The 21,899-nt window shown below is 36.4% G+C and overlaps 1 protein-coding gene across 1 annotated transcript in view; it reads left to right on the top strand.

Moving 5' to 3' along the window:
- The window catches only part of SEMA3E (semaphorin 3E), a 223,336-nt gene that overhangs the window by 198,186 nt on the left and 3,251 nt on the right, over window positions 1–21,899 (top strand). The window contains exons 13-16 of the mRNA XM_010977989.3: window positions 417–458; window positions 2,099–2,265; window positions 6,579–6,646; window positions 8,213–8,352. Coding sequence (XP_010976291.3) covers window positions 417–458; window positions 2,099–2,265; window positions 6,579–6,646; window positions 8,213–8,352 — 417 coding nt within the window. The remainder of the gene's footprint in view (window positions 1–416; window positions 459–2,098; window positions 2,266–6,578; window positions 6,647–8,212; window positions 8,353–21,899) is intronic.

The following is a 21,899-nucleotide window of genomic DNA, read 5'->3' on the forward strand; positions in this document are numbered from 1 at the left end:
CAATAACACCTATTCAAGGACATAACTGTTTTACTTCTAATGGTTCAGCTTTCTTATAAGAAAGAACACTCTGACCGTATTATTTTATTTAAAGATATTTGAATTTCCAAAGCATAAGTAATACTCAAATGCAAATACAGAAACCGCATTTCAGAGACAAACTGTATGCTGCTTAGATTATCCATTATATTTCTCATCTACATTTTGTCCTATTCTCTTAGAAAATATTTTTTAAAAGAAAGCTATATTTAAATTTAACTATATTGTCCTATTGATTTACTAAAATGAAAGCTATAGGCTGCCTGGTAGAGAACCACTCACATACCTAATATGACTTCAGGTGATTTACAACCATACTAAGATATGTTTCTATATTTCAATTCTTAAAAAGGAAACTTATCTTTTTTATTTTTCAGGATCCAGTTCCTATTATTTCTATGGAGATTTCATCAAAGAGAGTAAGTTGTGTGTGTGTGTGTGTGTGTTTTCTATATATCAGTTAAGGTCAAAGGATAAAAAGTTTGTGTGCTTACATGTTAACAAGTTACTATTTTATTCTGACAAATATATATAGCAATCTACATGTAGTAGATTTTTTCATTTTTTTATTTTTAAAAATGTAGACAGGAGTAGATTTACTTCTATGACTATGATAAAACATTATTCTGTGATTTTTTTTTGCTAATATTCTTGCAAAAATAATGGTAATAATGGTAATACAAAAGAGTGTGCAGTGAAACGGATGTCCCTTCCACTTTATTGGAGCCAGTTTCTGGTGTACATTTCTCCAGAAGTGGCTGTTACACATGTTGCCTAACATTTATTTATATATAACATTTTACATTTGGGCAAATGGAAACATGCAGTGTTCATTGTTCTGCTATTTCTACTTTTTACTTAACATATCTTACAGTTTATTTCACATCATTCTGTGTATATATGTACATCACTTTTCTAAATGTTAAATGTCAGTGTGCACTGCTGGTGGGAATGTAAATTGATGCAGCCATTATAGTAAACAGAATGGAGATTCCTCAAAAAGTTAAAAACAGAACTGCCATATGATCCACCAATTCCACTTCTGAGTATTTATCCGACGGAAACAAAAACGCTGATTCAAAAATATATCTGCACCCCATGTTCATTGAAGGATTATTTATGATAGCCAAAACATGGAAACAAACTAAAGCATTCATCTATGGATGACTGGATAAATATATTGTTTTATATATATCTCTCTCTATATATATATATGTACATATGTATACACGTGCATACACACACACAATGGAATGTTTCTCAGCTGCAAAAGAGAAGGAAATCCTGCCATTTGCAACAACATGGGTAGATCTTGAGGGCATTAAGCTAAATGAAATAAGTCAGAGAAAGACAAATACCGTATGATTGTACTTACGCATAAGTAATAAAAACAGCAAAAACAAGCTCATAGATACAAAGAACAGATTGGTGGTTGCCAGAGACAGAAGGTGGGCAAAGTGGGTGAAGGTTCTCAAAAAGTACAAACTTTCAGTTATAAAATAGGTAAGTCATGGCAATGTAATGTACAGCATGGTGGTTATAGTTTACATCACAAGAAAAAATGTTATAATGTGATGAGGGCTGTTAACTAGATTTACTGTGATCATGTCACAGTATACACAAATACTAAATAATTTTGATGTATGGTCAGAACTAATGTAATGTTATATATCAATTATATCTCAGTTAAAATGCAAAAAATACCATTTACTTATCCTGTCTTCTATTGGACATCCCCATAGATCTTTTTAAAAATGTTAGATGACAAAAGAGTCTTTCTGCTTAGATAACAAATAAAATAATTGTCAAATTCTTGTGGTTTTTGCCAGCTGCACTCTACCAGTTCTGTTACTCATGTATCTGCGTCTATAAAAGTATTTCACATCTTGGAGAAATGAAGTATTAATGTTCCGTTGTCTGTCCTGAGTAATCTTAGTCATTTAAGTGAGTTTTCACACAGGTGATTGTGTGTGAATGTACGTACGAATCTAGGTGTAAGAGCCCGGTGAGAATTCTGTCCATTTCTGCCAGCGGCCTCTCTCTGCTTTGATGTCCACAGCAACAGCTGTACATTGGATCTGCCCCTGCCGTGGCCCAAGTCAGGTTCCATCAGTGCGACATGTATGGAAGTGCTTGTGCTGACTGCTGCCTGGCTCGAGACCCTTACTGTGCCTGGGATGGCATATCCTGTTCCCGGTATTACCCCACAGGCATCCATGCAAAAAGGTGAGACAGAATCTTCAGTGGAATCTACCTTATTTAGAAAAATCCTAACACTTTTTTTTTTTTTGGTCTCTTTCTTTCTGTAGCCATTCTCTGAAAATAGCCATTTTATTTTTATTTAAATAAATCATCCTACTGCTATTTTGTTCATAATAGGAGCTTTGGAAACTCAACTTTTTCCTGAAAATAACCCCTATCAATTATTTTGTAGAGATCAGAGCTGCCCACACTGCTGGAGATGTATTTTTCCTCCTGAGTTTGCATCAACTCTTCCCCGTTCTGAAACTTTTGCTGTAAGAAGTGAAACCAGTTTAGAGAAACTTAAAATGTGGAAATGGCAAGCCACCCCACACATGAGGAATTCAAAGACTTTAAAGGGAAAATAAATAAATAAGTTCTAAAGTACATCCTGCAGTTGCCCCATGTCCTCCTGACCAGCTGGTCTTCATTTATTTCATTTTGAAAGTGAATATTTTAACTCCTAGGCAAATGAATGACCTGTATAATTAATGAAATGTGTGATTTAATTCAACACAAATGAAAGGTACTTAAAGATCTCCAAACTCTAGTATCTACAATTCAGCGAGGTCATTGCCACTTATTAGAGATGGTAAATCCCAGGATTCTTTGAACAGGAGATCTTAAGGTACAGAAAGTATTTTGAAGAATAAGGGTCTTTCCTCACTGAAGTTATGTCATAAGAAATTGTGCACTCTTTGGGTAAAAGATAAGGGGAAAATTTTTTTTTATTACGGAGTAAGCAGTTACTATTTTCTCTTGTGAAAATGACCAAAAATAACATAAAGCAAAAACATAGAACCATATATAGTTTCCCTACTGAAAAGCAATTTTTATTAATTTTATTTACTCTGGCTTTTTTGACTTTGGGCTACTTTCCACATTTTCAAAATCTAATTTAACCCAGTTTGAAAGAGTTGTTATTTTTCTAAGTTCACATGCATAGTACAGTCTCATTTAAAAAATACTTAATCACTAATTCAGAACTTTTGTTAATTGACTTTAGCTAAATTAATATCCCAATGAGTGTTTAAAGAAAGGATATAATAAGCAGATAGTAAAAAGAGGCTTTGAGAGGACATTTATAAACTAATTTACCAACTGTATTGGTAATTGAGTGAGTTAATTGACTTTGTACAAATGCTTATTGATGTTTGAAAGCAGTTCTTGGAGAATGTAGCCACGTTATTAATTGAAACTATAGTTTAATGGTTTATTCACTCATTAAACCAATTACTGTACTATGTTCAGGGGGTTTGAAGAGATAGTCACAGTCCCCTGTCTGTAGGAAATCAGAACCTTAAGTGGAGAATGGAATTGTAAATAAGGATGGTAATAGCTTACCACTGTGTATGACATACTGGACTAACTGCAATACACATAATTCATTATTTAGTTCTCAGAGTAACCTTTGAGCTCAGTCTTGAAGGTACAGATACAAGGAGTTTCTAGTTAAATAGAATTAATTGTACAAAGGCATAGGTTTTCCGGGAAAACCATGTAGTTCCATAGGTTAGGAGTGAAGAAACAAGATCTAAGGGCGGAAAGGTAATTTTATCAACAGATAATAAAATTAAAATTAATTATCCTCTTGTCATTAGCAGCAATAAAGAGGTTTACAAACCTTGCATTAAATATTTAGAAATAATAAAATTTTGTATAAGGCTTGTAATAACGATGATGAATTTTAACTGAGCAACTGTTTCCATAGCTAAATATTTCTTGGTCTATGGTACATCTTGTAAGACTGTACATCCACAAGTTTGTAATACAGTATTTAAAAGGGTGGACAAAATATTACTTAGAAAAAGTTAAATGAATGGGCAAAATTGTAGACAGGAAGAAGTGAGATGCTGGAGTCAGGAGCCATACTCCTAAATGAATTAGTCCAGTTCACTGACATGTAATGGAGATCTTTCAGTGGTGTCAGATTCTTTTGAACTATCACCCACCCCTAGAGGAGAACTTTTTGGATAAGTTCCAGCACATAAAGGGAACATAGTTTGCTTTTATAGCAGATCATTTTTGCTTCAGACCTGACTAGCAGCAGAAATTAAAAACTGGTCATTAAAATAAATACTTTTCTGTCCACAGAGTGAAAATGAGACAACAGAAGAAAAACATTAATTCACAAACCAAACCACTTGTTTAAAATAGTCTTCCAAAATACACTATAATTTATAGAGCTAGATCCTTTTCTTTCCCTTGCTCTTGTATTTTGTCTGTTTCCAGCATTCTCTTAAAAAGTTTCCAAGAGGCAAGAGATACAAGAAAAATATGTGACTTTGAGAATAAAAGACAACTTTGCTTAACCTTTCTAAAACTCTTGATGTTACTACACTTTTTTAAATTCTGAAAGAAAGAAGAACTATATTAGGATAGTATAAAATGAACTGAAGCCTTGTTGGAAAATGTGATATCTTTCTTGTTAAATGCATGTTTCCAGTGATTTTCAACAAAGTGTTTGCACTCTTATCCATAATGCTTATCTACCGTTATCTGATTGCAGTTCCTTTATTCTCACATCACCTGTGGAATAAACAAGATACATCACTTCTGCACAGTGGGAACTATTTCCTTGTTACATTGATTTACTCCTGCTCCATTATTCATGATTGCTCAATGGACATGGGGTTCCCAGTACCAAAGCAGTACTCAGTGAAGTGAAGAATTAACAACAGCAGTTTAATTCCCATCTAGAGCTGCTATCGATTATATAATAGATGTACATGCTAGTATAAAATAATAAATAACCATAAAACATTTTACTTTTGCTCCTTACTTTGTCAATTTCTATTTTCTGTTTAGCTCAGTAGAATGTCTGTGTGGCAGTTTTAGTCTTAACTTTGTAAAATCTCAGGTCTCTAGGTAAGGTTTTCTAATCAAATATTTATTTTTAAAAAACATGCTTTTGCATACAGGTCATAATCCTAAAAATTGACTAGAAATGTTCATCCCCTCTTGCTTTCAATATAAGGAAATACTTTTAACAGTTGTTTAAGTATTGCATTCCTAACTCAGATCTGAACCCATATGTGAGAAAGCCCTCCACCTCTTGAAATGACATTCCAGTATCATTTGGAGGCAGTGAGGAAAACCTAGAATTAAAAAAAAAAATGAGACTGGACTAGGTTTTAGAGATCAATTAGCTCAACTTTGCTTCATGAAAGAGGACACAAAAGACCAGGAGAGAGAGCTACGTATCAGGTCATGAAGCACGTGAGGGGTGGCACTGGGGTTTCAGTGTGGTTTCCTTTTCCATATTGGATCATTGCATGTGGTTAAAGCATCTCTTTGTCCCTTGGGAAGCCTCGCCACCCACCTCTGGGGTAAAACTTATGCTTTGCCTTCTGTTTTTCCCTCAGTCTTGAGGCAATGCCATGATTTAGAGAAGCAAGTGATATTTTCTGCCTTTATGTAATACTTCTATTTTTATCCCTAATCTTAATTAATATGCTGAAGATCTTCATTTTAGCATTTCAGTACTAATAGTGACAATTTCCATTGTTTAATTCCTGAAAAAGATGCTTACAAATTTAAAACATATTTTACATTCTGGAATTCTTTTTCCATGGATAAAGAATATTGTCATTTTTCAGTTATATGCTTAAGTACACTATAAAACATGAAAATATACTACAAGTGATCCTAATAGGTAAATTAAGGGAAAGTGCAGGATTTCTTGGCTTTCACTATATGCAGGACATCCTGTTTAATATGTATAATACACTGTCACATTCAGTCAGTAGAGGAATATGATTTCTAAATGTTACAACCGAATAAAAGTAAATTCAGCATATAATATATTTTATTAGCAATCATATTGAGCACAGTGGTTATAGATCAAAATATTTGAATCCAAATATCTTTACTTATATACACTTTAATACATATAGGAATTTTACGCATTTTTTACTCAAATAGTCTGCCTCAAACCCGACTGTTTTTCTTTGCACACATCCCTTACCACCCAAGACACTCATTTCAAGCTAGAAGACTTCTTGTTGAATTAAAATCTGAACAAAATGTAAAGAAAACTTTCTTCAATTGTTGTTTCAGGATACATTACTCAAACTCCTGTGCCTATTTAAAGAACAGTTTTATATAGATCTTATCCATTGAATAGCATTCAATGGAAATACAGAAAACTATGAAACTTGAATTTTATCCTTGTTTTGTAGGACTGATCCGTTTTTTCAGTAGCAGAATACTACTTGAAACTTTCATGCAGTTGGCTATGTTTTAAAGTCTGGAAAATTGAAGTCTAAACAACTCCTAATGCATTTACTTTCTTTCAGGCGGTTCCGCAGACAAGATGTTCGGCACGGAAATGCAGCTCAGCAGTGCTTTGGACAGCAGTTTGTCGGTAATGCATAGAAAATCGATTGCCATGGGTTACTTGGAGTGTGCATTGAAGATAAACTGCAAACTTCTTAAAAGGGCCCTTGTTTTCTTTGTGATTGATATATGTGAGAACAACATTGCTGAAAGTATTCTCTCTTTTTCCATATAGTTAACATTTTGTGGATTTGGCATGTAATTTTTCTTCATTAGGAAAGTGTTTTATGTACCCACCAAGCTTTATTGTTAGACCTCAAAAAGGGAAATCCTAGAACAAGAATGCTACCTACTTTAGCTGGCAATGCCACTGTGATTTGCAGGATTTTTCTCATCGGCTCAACCCTGGGAATAACTTCACCACGTTTTATAACTTACAGTGATTTTTATCAAGAGTGATCTAACTTATATCAAGTCAAGCTTTGGATAGAATAATGTGAAAAAGTTTTTTTTTTTTTTTTGACTCTTTTACTGGAATAGAGTCAGCCTAGAGCTGGGCTTAGTGGTACCAACGTGGGTTTCTGAGGAAAGGTGGTAGGTGGTCTCACGGGTAAAGGATGAGAGAAAATTTCAGCTTTAGGCAAAGGTACAGAAGACAAGACAAAAAACACTGTCCTGACTCTTCGCACCATGACAGTGGGTTGCGCACAGGCTGTTGGTTTTACCAAGAAGTAACAGGGTAAAGGGGGTACCATGCCTGGGGGAACAGAGATGCTTAGACTCAAATCCAGACATTGTGGTCCAGCATCAGTTTGCTAGACCTCAGGCTGGTCCAGGATGTGGTGCAGGATGTAAGGCTCTGAGAACATTGACTAGAGAAAGGCAGGACATAATCTTAGGGAAACTTGGAGGTCCATTTTGAAGGCAAGGAGGGCGCAGGGATAGGAAAACAATCCTGGGATCTAGTTACTGAATTTTATCTTTGTTAAAACAACAAAAAATAAATCCTTCTGCTTTTATTCCCTGCTGCAGTTAGGTGTACTTGCCTGTATGCAAATTTGAGTTCAAGTCCAGTGAGAAACTTTCTGGGCCAAGATACAGATTATAATCAAGAAGCTCTGGTTTGTGCAGTCCTCACTTCAGTCTCTAGCCTTTGCTTACTGCAGGAGCCCAATATCTGGCTAAGTGCCGTCCACTGTTGAGATCTCTCTCATGCTCACGTTAATGTGATGCCACGTCACCTTGGTTTCTGCTCTCTGCTTTTGTTTGCAGCCATGGGTTTAGTCCAATGCCTGGCTTGCTTGTTTGGTGCCCACCTCCTCTGGCTCCTTTATCAATGGATATTGCCACTGATTTCCCATGAACTTAACACCGATGCACATTCTTAACCGTTCTGACTGTCCCATCCTTTGGAACCAGAGTCCCAGTTACGTCTTTCTGTCTTACCCCATAGCCTGCTGTGCCTTTTTAATGGCTAGATTTTAGTATACCACTTTCTCTCAAGAACTCAAATAAATGACCTTTTATAGAAATCAGCCATAAGTCATCAAAGTTGTTCACTTTGCTGTAGGGATCTGAATAAAGACTCTCTTTAAAAATAGGATTTGCTGGTAAAATCAGAGTCTCAAGGCTGCTGTTAACATTTATGTTATAGGGGATGCTTTGGATAAGACTGAAGAGCGATTGGCCTATGGCATAGAGAACAACAGTACTTTGCTGGAATGTACCCCGCGGTCTTTACAAGCAAAAGTTATCTGGTTTGTGCAGAAAGGACGCGACACAAGGAAAGAAGAGGTAATCCCCTAGCTGCACGTTCACACCACGGTTTCTTGCATATAGCATGTGATTAGTCAATAGTTGGTGATTTATTTGGGTACTTAAAAATTAAACAGTCTGTTCTGCACATGTCATTTTAAAAGTGGGTGTATTTATGTGTGATTTATATACATACAAAGATTTTTAAATAGATTTTTTAAATAGATCTTTATATATATCTGTAGTTATTTACATATGTAAATAAATTATAAATATATATATATAATTTGGATCCTAGAAATGAGATTTTTACTTAAGAGATATTCATTGTGCCATGTTAGTGTCATGTTGTCAAAATGATAGTCTTAAATTGTATTGCCCAAGACATGTTTTAGAAAAATAGCAGACTTAACCAGCCGTAACACATATCTTAGACAGATAGATAGTAGTATTAAAACAACCACAGCAACAACATTCAGCCAGTTGTTGATAAGGCTTTTGTATTAACACATGTATGAGGCATCAGAGGCTCCGCTGTTGTCCACTGGGAACAGAAGAAAGGCATCGGCTCTTTCATCCTTCTAAGCGGGTTTGGTGGTGGAGATTGTATTTCTGTAGTTATCTAAATAGTGAGAGAGGATCAAGTCGGGCTGCTTTTACCAATGGAAGGATAGGCAGCATTTAAAGCACACGTGTGGAATAGTCTGGAGGCCATGACCAGATGGGTGAATGCAGGTCTAGGGAGCTGGTCGTATGCAGGGAGAGTTCAAGGGTGTGAAGCAGGCAGGGGGGCAGGAAAGCATTGTCGATGTTGATGTGTGCTTTTAACTCAATTTTTACAAAAATAGAAAGTAGAAGAAAATTTGGTTATATTAAAGGGAGATAGATCTTGGAGAATATTGGGGAAATGGTCCTTAGTAAAGAGAAGAGTACAAGTAAAGAGAATAAGGATAAGAAATTTTAGGGACATGTTTTAGGACACAGAGGAGAGCTCGTAGGTACACATCAGATTGTAAGTCACGGAAGTCTCCACCCCTTGGCACTGGAGACCAAACGTGTGTCATTGGAAGTCTGAATGATTGGTTCCAAATGTAGAGCACAATGACATTTTCTGCCTTTTTTTCCTTGGCCTAATGTGAAACTAAAAATCCAACCTGTTTTTGGTCCAAATCATACAAGTACGTTCTGGGAGGTGACTCTATTTGTAAATCCCAGGTACCTAGGATAGCCATTAGAGAGGAAGGGACCTCAACTTAAAAAAGGCTAGTAGAGTTAGTATTAGAGGTAGTATAGAAAGGCAATCAGGAAAGGAAAATTCTCCTAAATTTTCATGACATCATCAGAATAAACACGTGTCCAAAACTGTTACAGCATATTGCACTAAAATAAATTGTTGATTTAGTACTAAAGTATTTTCCATTCCATAAATCCAAGGTAAAACTGGTTTTTAAATTCCATCATAATTCACTTGGCAGGAGATGACCTGGGAATATTCTGTTATTCCCCAGTTGAGTGGCTTCAGAAGACAGAGAAGTAATTCTTTCAACAGTAGTTTCCTTCACTCAGTCTGTTCTGTTTCTAATTTGGAACTCAATGTAATCTGTAGCATTTGGAAATCTTTACCAAATCACTTTAGCATGCTGCATCCATCAATGTTCAGCTATAAGTTTCTTCTTCATATTTTTAATATAATCTACTTCTTCTTCCCCACATTTTAGGCCCATTTTCATCTACATTCAGATTTCCCTGACTGATGTTTTTACTGATATTTGAAATTTGAATATACTCTCTGCATATATATAAGTTTTATGTGTCATAATTAAATAGTGCTTGGTTTCTATAGATATAACTTTGTATGTGTACATATGTATTTTATATATATGGGTTTAACTATACATGTACATATATAAATATACACGTAGATTTATTAAAATCTAAACCAAAAGGCAAAATTACTGACTTCATCAAAAGCTAAACATGCATGCTGTGTGCACGAAGCAGAATGACTTTACCTGTATGTTCTTTCAGAGTTTTATAGAGTCTGTTTTGAGTCTTTTTTTGACTCATTTTTGCATTTATTGTAGTCACTGTAAGACATATAAGATAATTTTATTATTAAATCTTGACCATTGTAAAGGATGTTTTAGTACCTGGTCCAATTCTTACCTTGTGTGGGAATGTTTTTTAGAATATCCTTGAGTGTGTCCATCAAGACTCATCATGGACACTACAAGCCACAGTCAGACCAGAGTCTTTGGAAAAAATTTAATCATCATATCCTTTTATTAAACTAAAATTTTTGAGTCTGGAGCCTCTTAGAAATTCACAGTCAACTTTATCAAGTTATCCAGAAACCACATGTTCAGGCGGATAACATTTTTGCTCAAATAAACCTTAAGAAATGCTCCCTGACTAAATTTCTAGAAAGCAGCTAGCAATACTGGATCACTGCGGTTCTCTCAAATGTGTACTTTATAGTCTGCTTCCTTACATAACACGTATGAAATGTAATCTCTATACATTTTATTAATTCCATGAATGTTATGGGAAGCCTAATTAATGAGCACTTCTTACGGAAGCATTTTACCTTGGCTTGAAGACCTGGTTCCTTATGATGTGGGTCAGTTATTATGATGTCCTGAGGGAAGAGACTTAATAGAAGAGAGTTGGTAGATAAGGCTGTCCTTTAACGTGCATCTCCTGCACACAAGACCTGTGGTAGGTGCCTTGCCTTCTTCTTGGGTCTCACAACTGCATCTTAGGCATAATAATCTTCATCATACAAATGCGCAAACTCAAACTCAGAGAGGTATAGCTTTTAAACAAAGTCAGCGACAGGCCCAAGGTTTGAACTCAGGTCTTCCTGACTCCAAAACTGAGTTGCTTCATGTTTATTCATCATCCAAGTAACTAGGAATTTGCCCTGTGCAGTTTATAAAATGTACCGTTTTATTCTAAAAATGTATTCATGGATGAAATAATTGAAGCACAGAATGTTTAATTGCTTTCTTGGTTACTCACAGCTAGTTAAATAGATTCTAATCCACGTCTCTTAGCTCTTTCTACTACATCACACAATCTTCTGAAATCAGAATCCTGGGTACAGTTTCATGTGCTCTGAGACAGAGCATGAAGCAAATGCAAAACAGTTCACTACAGAAGTTCTGGAATTTGATTTCTGGAGAATGCTCCTGATATTGTGTGTGTGTGTGTGTGTGTGTGTGTTTGTGTGTTTCCATCAGAGTTTAGTGATATCGTGTGTGTGTGTGTGTGTGTTTCCATGAGAGTTTGGCAGAGCTTGCCACTGCAGCTTTTGTGGCAGAGGCACTGCTTCTCATGTTTAGATGTCTGAGAACCTGCCAATAATTTGTTAAACACGTCCCACTGATACCAGGAATCATTATTACACAGTACATATATCAGTGCATTTCCATTGTCAGATTGCCCTTTCAGCCTTCTGCTCTGTCCATTGGTAGCAGAAGGGTTCTGCATGGAAATAAGTGTGCTTTCTTAGTTGAGCCTATGTAGATATCAACCTCAGAGTACTCTACCTCATTTTTTAACTAAAATAATGCTTTGTTCATTTATTTGCTATTTAATGAGCATCTACTATGTCCTGCTTGCATAGAACTTGTACTCTGGAGAACAGAGAAAGACATAATAATAATATGACTACATAAGAACATTAATATATTAAAGATGATAAGGAGAGTACAAGAGAGATTACTTGCAGAGAAAGATTGCAATTTTACATAGATGGTCTCACTAAGAAGTTCGCCAACAACTGACATTTGGAAATGACTTGAAAGGTCACTCAGAGCCTACTTTAATAGGTGATGAACAAATCACAGCCTTAGCCCTTTTGAAGCCTACAGTCTTTTTATTTTAAGTATTTCTTTTCTTTTTTTTGTATATTTATTTATTTATTGAAGTATAGTCAGTTTACATTGTTGTGTCAATTTCTGGTGTACAGCATAAAGTTTCAGTCATATATGAACATAGATACATTCTTTTTCATATTCTTTTCATCATAAAGTACTATAAGATACTGAATATAGTTTCTTGTGCTATACAGTATGAACTTGTTTATCTATTTTGTGTATATTAGTATTTGCAAATGTTGAACTCTCAATTTATCCTTTCCTACCCACTTCCGCACCTGATAACCATAAGTTTGTTTTTCTGTGTCTGTGAATCTGTTTCTTTTTCGTAAATGAGTTCATTTTGTCTTTTTTTTAAGATTCCACATAGAAGTGATATGATATGGTATTTTTCTTTCTCTTTCTGGCTAACTTCACTTAGAATGACATTCTTCAGGTCCATCCATGTTGCTGCAAATGGCATTATTTTATTATTTTTATGGCTGAGTAGTATTCCATTGTATAAATATACCACAGCTTCTTTATCCAGTCATAAGTTGATGGACATTTAGGTTGTTTCCATGTCTTGGTTATTGTAAATATTGCTGCTGTGAACATTAGGGTGCATGTATCTTTTTGAATTAAGGCTCCTTCTGGGTATATGGCTAGGAATGGGATTGCTGGATCATATGCTAAGTCTATTTTTAGTCTTTTGAGGACTCTCCATACTGTTTTCCATAATGGCTGCACCAAACTACATTCCCACCAGCAGCGTAAGAGGGTTCCCTTTCTCCACAGCCTCTCCAGCACTTACTGTTTGTGAACTTTTGGATGATGGTCATTCTGACTGGTGTGAGGTGATACCTCATTGTAGTTTTGATTTGCGTTTCTCTGATAATTAGCAATACTGAGCATTTTTTTCATGTGCCTATTGGCCATTTGTATGTCTTCACTGGAGAATTGCTTGTTTAGGTCTTCTGCCCATTTTTGGATTGGGTTGTTTGTTTTTTTCTTATTAAGTTGTATGAGCTGCTTATATATTCTGGAGATCAAGCCTTTGTCGGTTTCATTTGCAAAAATTTTTTCCCATTCCGTAAGTTGTCTTTTTGTTTTACTTATGGTTTCCTTTGCTGTGCAGAGGCTTGTAATTTTCATTAGGTACCATTTGTTTATTCTTGCTTTTATTTCTATTCCTTGAGTAGACTGTTTTAGGAGAACATTTTTGAGATGTATGTCAGATAATGTTTTGCCTATATTTTCTTCTAGGAAGTTTGTTGTATCTTGTCTTATGTTTAAGTCTTTGATCCAAAAAATAGAACAGTTTTTGAACCTTGAGAATGATATAAAGTAAGTTGACAGACTACAACCTGAAGGTCAAATCTGGCCCTCAGCCTCTTTTGTAAATAAAACTTTATTTGAAAATTGTGACACCCATTTGTTAACCTAGTGTGTATGGCTGTTTTCAGGCTACAACTGCAGAGTATAACAGAGACCACATGACATTCAAAGTCCAAAATCTTTACAGCTCTCTACAGGAAGTTTTTATAAGGACCCCAATGAACACACATATATAAGTGAAGCCTTATTAAATATCTCTATTTTGGATGACATATCTTTTCATGAGTAGCTAAACCCTCACACGGGGCTGAGCACTGTAATTTCATTGGAATGAGTTTTCAACATAACCGAATGGAATATTTTCTTGGAATACGTTCTTTTGGACTTTATTCTTTACTCCTTGACTGACCAAACCGATGCGTATCCCAGAGACACTAATCAAGGTTGTGTTCTAGAAGGAGTTCATAAATCCCCAGTGGGGAAATTTGGGAGCAATCCCCAGATACCTAAAATACTCTTCACAGCATGCCCAAGTGGTTTAAGGCAGGCCAGTAAGCTCCTGGTCCGTAAGATGGCCATCATAATTTACCCCTCGGTAGGCATGGAAGTTTTACTTTCTCCTGCGTTCTCGCTGATCTTCTCATTGGGGATTCTCTCTTTATGGGAAACTATTTTTGTGTGTTTGTGTGTCTTAATATTAAAATATCAACTGTTTGCCTTGTATAGACTGCTTACACAATGCATAAATGTGCATATTTATTATAGAAAACCCAAGAGGATGTAAGTTAACATCAAAACTCCAAAATTTCCATTTGACTTTAATCTCTTACTTCTTTATTTATTTTTTTTTACTTTATGCCCCAAATAATCACTTTTCAACTTTGTCTTGAGACTGCCTACTGAGTAGAATAAACTCTTCAAAGTCACTTAAATACTGTTGAGAGATGTAAGAGGCCTGGTTAACTTATCAATCAGCAGTTCCTTCCAGATAACTTAGAGTTCATTGCATCCATGCTAAATTTGTACAGTCTCAATGAAAGCATAATTTTATTGATAATTCAGTGCATTGTGGAGACAGCATCTCTTGTAAAAACAGAAGAAGGAAAAATGAAGTGCCCAAATTACATTCTTTAATGTTGAAGTTGCATTGTGTCATCAAAATTAGGAGACTTCTGAAGTGAAATCTTATCTTTATTCTACCATCTTATTTTCTAGATGAGTCCTGTTTTCTTGCCCTTCATCGGTGCTAGCTAATCCAAGACAGAGATCAGTGACAGCCCTGTTTACATTTTTGTCTTTACTCCATGTTCTCAAAGCATCAGACTTGTTCCACTCGAATTTCATTTCTTTGGTTTTCTTGTTGTCATAATATTAAAGTGCGTGAACTCTTTGCCTCATTTGAAACATCTGTTTAGTAGTTTTGATGTTTCTACCTCAGTCTGTTAAAAAATGTGCTTATCCTTCCTAAATGAACAACTCTTCACAGGTAAATACTCAGAATTTGCATTTTTCGGTCTTGACAAGCATTTATTTATAATGTCATATGCCCCATATTTTATATTTGGAGTAATTAGCAGTATCACTTATGAATTTCATTTTTTTTTCCTTGCAGTGGCAAAGACACAGTTTCTATTGTTTAAATGGCAAATATAAAGCAACTTTATGGTTGTAAGAATAGAAATGGATTGAGAGTTTTAGGTAGAACTCTCTTAATTTTCTGAGAGATCGCTGAACATCTTTGAAAATTAACCATATCTTTCTAGATCTGTGGACTCAGAGACGGACCTCTGTTTTACCCCACTGAGACCAGTCTGACTCTGGACATCTGATTGAATGAAGTAACGAAGTAACAGGGTCATGCAGCAACCCCCTTGTCAGACACAGAGTAGATCAAATCAAATCAAAACCACTGATTCCCTCACTTCCCAGTTCCTCTGGCTCTAGTGTAAATTATAGGTTTTATGATCTTCTGGAAAATAGAAATTGTACCTCTGCATGAAGATACACCGGCTTAGAACTGGATACCTGGACCCCCTTGCTTTAGCCTCAGAGAAAGCTTGTATTGAGCTGTACTTGGACATCTTGTCCTCAACAGGCACTGAGATGTTACTTTAAGGAAAGGTATTTATTGTTGTGCTGCTGAGTGGACGCCTGCCTCTCTTTCTATGAAAACACAGATGAGATTTTTCTCAGGCTTCAGTGCCAGGAAAAGATGTACTTGTCAGAGGGAGTAATTTTTAAAATACACTTGAGAGACATGTGGATTCCTGAACTTACCATAGTTTCCTCTTTCCTCTGGTCACTAGGAAATTTAGTGTTGAATTTATACTACTGTTAGAGTAGCTGTTCAGTGCCTTGTGGTGTGCAGTTTTGTGTTCAAGCATTATCTGTACTCTCGTCCTCTGTCCTCTTCCTCCCTTCATCCTCATCACCCTGATACTCCTTTTTTCCTAGGAGTCTTTGTATTTCCCTCCTGTTTACCCTCTTCCCAAAAGCAGACTCAAGTGTGTCACAGCCAGGTCTAGGCAGGCCTGATACTCTTGTCTTTGGAAATTTTCAGTAAAATACTGTCCTTAAACTGCTGTTTGCTTAATTTTTGAGCAGTACTTCTAAAATTATATGATTGTAGTATACTAGAGCGTGAACCGATCTCACAAACAGCTTAGTTTATTGTTTGCCAAACCGAGATAATCACTGCAGACAACTGGAGTTTTTGTTTGTTTTGCTTGTTGGTTCTTGTTTTTGACGTCAGACATATAGTTTAGTTCATCATATGGCACATTGTCATGATCAGGTAGTCCACACAAATTTCCCCTCTTGTTTGATTTTATTTTTCCTGGACCACTTTCTCCACTTTGATCCCTACTTCCGTATATGCATCCATTGTAATGAGTGGAGTAAGTCCAATGCTCCATCTGTATGTGGAACAAGTATTCCTAGTATACAGGAGCTGTGAAAATAAATATATTGTGTTACGGGTATTATTCCGCTCTGCTTTTTAAAACTCAGCACTGTGTTTGTATGGTTTATCACTATTGCTTTGTGTGTCTCTGTTTCATTGTTTCTGTAACTTATTCCGTAGCCTACAGTCGTTGCTCTTGATTGATCACTTCCCCTAAGAGGGAACCAAGAGTGTCGCTAATCCCCACTACCACATCTTTAATCATCATCTCTGTAAGTTACCCCCTGTAGCTCTGAGTGCAAATTTCTACATTATTATCTGTCAGCATTCTTCATTTCTAGAACTACTCTCAGCTTGCTTTCCAGAATTTCTTCACCACCTTCACTCTCAGAGCAGTTCTTGTGGGTCTCCCTTTCCACATATCTTCACCTGTATTTGGTAATTTCCTAATTTTTGCCTTTCTTCTGGGTACAAGGCGGTGTCTTGGTCAAATTTGCATTTCTAAAATAACTAGTAAAGTTGAACATGAACTTGCACACTTATTAAGCATTTGAGTTTCTCCTCCTCTGAATTGCTTTTTTATATGATTTTTCCATTTCTCTCTTTTATATTTTTGTTGACTTTCAAGAGGTCTTTGCATCTTCTCTGTACAGTAATCCATTCTTGAGAATAAATGTTCCAAACTTCTTCTTTGATAAAGTTGATACATTGAATACAACATTTTTTCATGGAATAGTTTTGAGTTCTTATTTATGATAACTTTCTTCTCGGCATCTTCTTGTATTAGATAGAACTTTTCCATGTTTAGATCTTAAATTAATCTGAAGTATAAGTACAACTTTATTTGTTCTCCAGATAGTGTGATAGGTTTCCCCAAATGAGCAATTAAGTTAATTCATTGTGCCTCTATTGAGTAATCCTCTCTCATATAGCAGGTTTACACTGGAAAGTGTCTTTAATAAAAGAAAAATTTTATTTTAATACTGTCATATATGACATTTTTTGTAAGTCAGTTTTTTTTTTTTGTATTGAAGGTAGGCCAGATAAACAAATAAATATATACATTGTTGGTCTTTATTTCTCGACTAAAACTGATTTCATTGTTGAATATATTTAGAGCTAAACCAATTCAAGGCCCTTGTCTGTCCGTGTCTTATAAAATGTGTGGAACATATGGTTGATACACATGGAAATCACTGCTTCTTCCTGACCAGCTACCAGATGTGCAGGGTTCTTTGCTTAATTATGTTTTTTTATGTAACATTATGAAACATACTGAATCAATCTTTATTGCTAAGAATATTAAAACCATTTTCAGTAAGAAATTTTGTATTTTTGTAGATTGCCGATAAGAATATTTGATAAAATGATATATTATGTCCCATCTCCTTGACTAAGGAAATCTGGTCTGCAGACAGCGCAGCTGGATGAAAGCAATTCTGTAATCAAGATTTGATGTCAAGGTACCCATGTTAACTAAAGTTTGGGAAGATTAAATCATGGAAGGACTTCAAATACAAATTTCTAAGTCATTTTTTATTTTTAGACTTCATAGACCATGGAAGATGTATTTAAGTTTCAAAGTAGTTTAACCTACATAATGTACAGCTGTCTAGACTTGAGAGTTGAAACATCTTTTATGCCTGAACTTCTGATTCACTGTAACCGGGAGAGGAGACCAAGATTCTGAGACAGGCACTGGCGATAACATGCAAATAAACGATGTAGGACAATTCCATTATAATCGTCGTGCTTCCATATTTTTTAACCTGTCTGGACTTTATACGCAGTGCATTGTTTCTCAGACTTGGATTTCTGATTATGAAAGAAATACCTGCTTTTTATACCAGACTTGAAAATTCTTTAAAAAAACAAAAAAGTACTTTTCATCCAGTGTTCAAGGATTTGTACTTATTTTTATTTCTGCTCTTTGTTTTATTTTAAAACACTTTCATAAACTGCTTGCTATATGCCTGAAAGTTAGACTGGATGACTTCCATACTGTTTCATGTGTTATTCACTCTCACGGGAGATGCAGTAGGGAGAGAACAAAGGATTGTATTCTTGGTGATGTTTGTATGCAGATTCTTTTCAGGGAAAGGCATGTCCTGGAGCTGTGAGGCCCAGCCTTCTCTTCTTGGTCACTAACGGCTCCTGAAATCGTACCTGCTTCCTCTCTATCCAAATCACTATTGAACTTACATAGAAAAAGTGAATAACTTTGGGATATATCTTTGCTGGTATGCGTCACTGCTTTGCATGTTTGTACGCTATGAACTAACTAATAGGTTCTCATGTTTTCACTGTGTTCTGAGCCTTTGACTCATTGTGGAATATTGAGCATGATTAGGAGAGACTTTTGCCATTATGAAACTTCAGATATGGTTAAAGAGATAAAACTTGCATGGAAAAATAATTTGAAGAGGAATAGAAGTACTAGCTTGTGTGCTACAGATGTGAATGCTACTGAGTTACAAAAAGAATCAAAAGATCTTCATGGACTGTAAAGAAAGTACTCATTTAAGTAGTGAAATTTTACAGCTTGTAGGAAATTTTTAAAAAATGGTTGGATAGAAAGTAAAGAGGAGTTCATTAAAGGTAAGGAAAGACAGACTAAGGCCATGGAAGCAGGGAATAAGGTGGCCGTACAGGGGCCAAGAGCAGCAGGAGCTGGGAAGACAGATTTGATTCTAGTGTCGTCTAGGTTGCGTTCACCACCTGCCCTTAAAAGTAAGACATTTTCTTGGGCTGCTGTCATGACTTACAATGTTTATTAAATATTCACAGGAATGAAACAGGCCATGCATTCTTTATGCTTGTTGCTTTTATTCAAATATAGAGTGAAAATAAATTTACAAATAAAATATAAAATGCAGACATCATTTAAATGTTTATTTAACATGATGGTTTTTGTTCGCTGAAATAAGATCTCTCCATGAACGTTCTGTGTGATGCAGACTACCACATAGGTGTGCATTTGTGTGTGTGTGAAATCTCTCTCCACAGCACCGTGTGTCATGTGATGATTCAACACCCCCACACTTTATTCAAGTGACTTTAAAATTTTTATGTACATTACTACGTAGGAATGTTGTTTGGTTTTCATTTGGCTGGAACGTATCATTAACATGTTAAATCCATCTTTGTTCTTAGCTAAAAATGGTTAAAACTTTCAAAGTGGTTCAGAATCCATGATAAATACGAACACTAACAATGAGGTTGGTTTTCCACAGAATCCCACGTAGATCTGATTAATTTATTATCGATCATCATGAAAGTAAACACACTGATTTAAGAAATCCTTCTAGAAAACTCATTTATCTCCAGAAATGCACCAGTTCCACCAACCCTAGTAAGAAGCACCACATTCAGCTTGTTCTGGGACAGAGATCAAAAGGCAGGATCTGGTTAATTGAGCAATTTTCACCTGCTCAGACAAGCAATAGCATCAATAAGTACTCAGGCAGGAACATAGCAAAAGAAAGTGAACTTTCAAGAGTGAAATAAAATCCATATGTTGAAATGAAGGGGAAAGGTGCCAGTCAAAAGAAAATTTATTAAAGGATTGTTACATATTTGCAGGTAATGTTGCAGGCTCAGGTGTATAAAGGTGAACAGGTGACATGGTGTTAATGGAAGGAGGACACTTTTACAGGCGGGTGAAGGTGGCCTGTTTGAAGAGATGATACTTAGTTCAGCCTTTCAGGATGAGAAGCAGCCAGCCACGGAGACCCTCCAGGCGCCGACAAGAGCGTAGTTCCTGAAACAGAATCGACCTGGGCATGAAAGCAGGAGCAGAAGAGAGCAGTATAAATAGGAAGCACGCATACTCCTGAGGGTCTGAACAGTTTTCCTTACCTGATGTGGAATGGAAAATTCAGGATTTACCAGCCTTCCTTCCGTCACCTATACTTTACAGTGACCTGCACTTGGGACTGAAAGGGGAAAAAAAAAGATTCACTGTTGCTAACGAAAAATTTAAAATAAGAATTAGAAACTGGACAAGCTGAAGGTAAAGATATACAATAGCTACAATAAAGATAAATATTTAATAATCAGAAAAGAAAGATATGCAGGAGACTGCAGTGAGATAAGGCCAGAAAATCAGTTATGAAGCATGAGAGTCTAACATGCAGCAAAAATAGTGAAATGGGATGGATGTTTCTGTCCATCACCACTGAAGAAATGTTGGTGGGAGTTTGATGCATTGGATCTGTGGACAGAACAATGATAAATGTAAATGACCAGCAGTTGAGGAGGGGGGACTAGGGATAATGTAATTGTCAGATACAAGGAAGTCAATGAATGGGAGGGGAGTGCAGTTTGAGTGGAAAGACACTGAATTGTAGTTAATGAAGAATCATGTGGAGAAGTCTTGGTCAGTGTTTTATAATTAATAAGAAACACAAAACAGTGGATTGTCTATGTGTGAGATGCACCATCCTCAGGAAGCCGACTGAAACGAGAAAATGGAAGAGTTATCAGTAGATGCAAATAAAACATGAAATCAAGGAAGGGCAGAGGATTGTGCCTTAGAAGGAATGAAAGATCTACATAAAAGATCAAGAAAGAACCAAGAAGCGAATCAGGATGGTATAATGGCATGGACGACACAGAAAAAAAATGACGGGGAAGGTGGCGGGTCCATCTACATCCAGTGCATCCACAAGTTTAAAAATACGTGGAAGATGTGCTTCAGTCAGTGTTGTCTGGGGCCTGGTAAGGTCACAGCTGGGTTGCAATAGGTGGTGAATTTGTGGAAGAAGCTAGTAGGAAAGAGAAGGCTGCCAAGAGGCCTGGAGGAAATGAGCAAAAGCGGCACCGAGTCCTTTGAGAGTTATTTGCTGTGGCAGGTGTCAAGGACGCATTCTCAGCAAAACTGACCACCAGGTAACAGACTGTTTCTATGTAATGAAGATGGTTTGGTTTGAGGGCTCCTCCTGGTTCATCACTGCAGAACTTCCTTCGGATTCTGTCCATCAGGACATCGTTCTGCCAAGTCAAGTAAGCCTCTGTGAAGGACTTGTGTAGCCCTTTTGATCAGCCAACTGTGTCACTCTGACGCTGCTGAATAAATTCCCTTACACGGCTGAACGGACCCCTGCTGGGAGCCTCGTAATTTATCATTAACGTCTCTTTTTGGCATTCAGTCTCTGCTAACCTCAAATGCCATTTCACACATTATTCACAGATTATATAAATGATCACGCGTGAGCAGTCACACATAAGTAATCACATTGCAGCATCGGACGTGCCCAAGCCAGTTGTGGCTTGGAGTAGCTGAGCCCAGCAGGCCTTGCAAAAACCTGCCACTGGGACAGAAACACCCTGGTGGTAATGGCCTTTCCTGCCAGAGTGGTTGTGGTTGTTGCCTCATCACGTGCTTCTTTCGTATTGACAGAGGTGAATAGTGCTCTTGTTGTGTGTTCTCGGGGGAGGTCAACCAGTGTAGTGCGCATCACGTTTACCCCATCGTGATACGGTCC

Source organism: Camelus dromedarius, chromosome 7 (assembly GCF_036321535.1).
Source record: "Camelus dromedarius isolate mCamDro1 chromosome 7, mCamDro1.pat, whole genome shotgun sequence".
NCBI lineage: Eukaryota > Metazoa > Chordata > Mammalia > Artiodactyla > Camelidae > Camelus > Camelus dromedarius.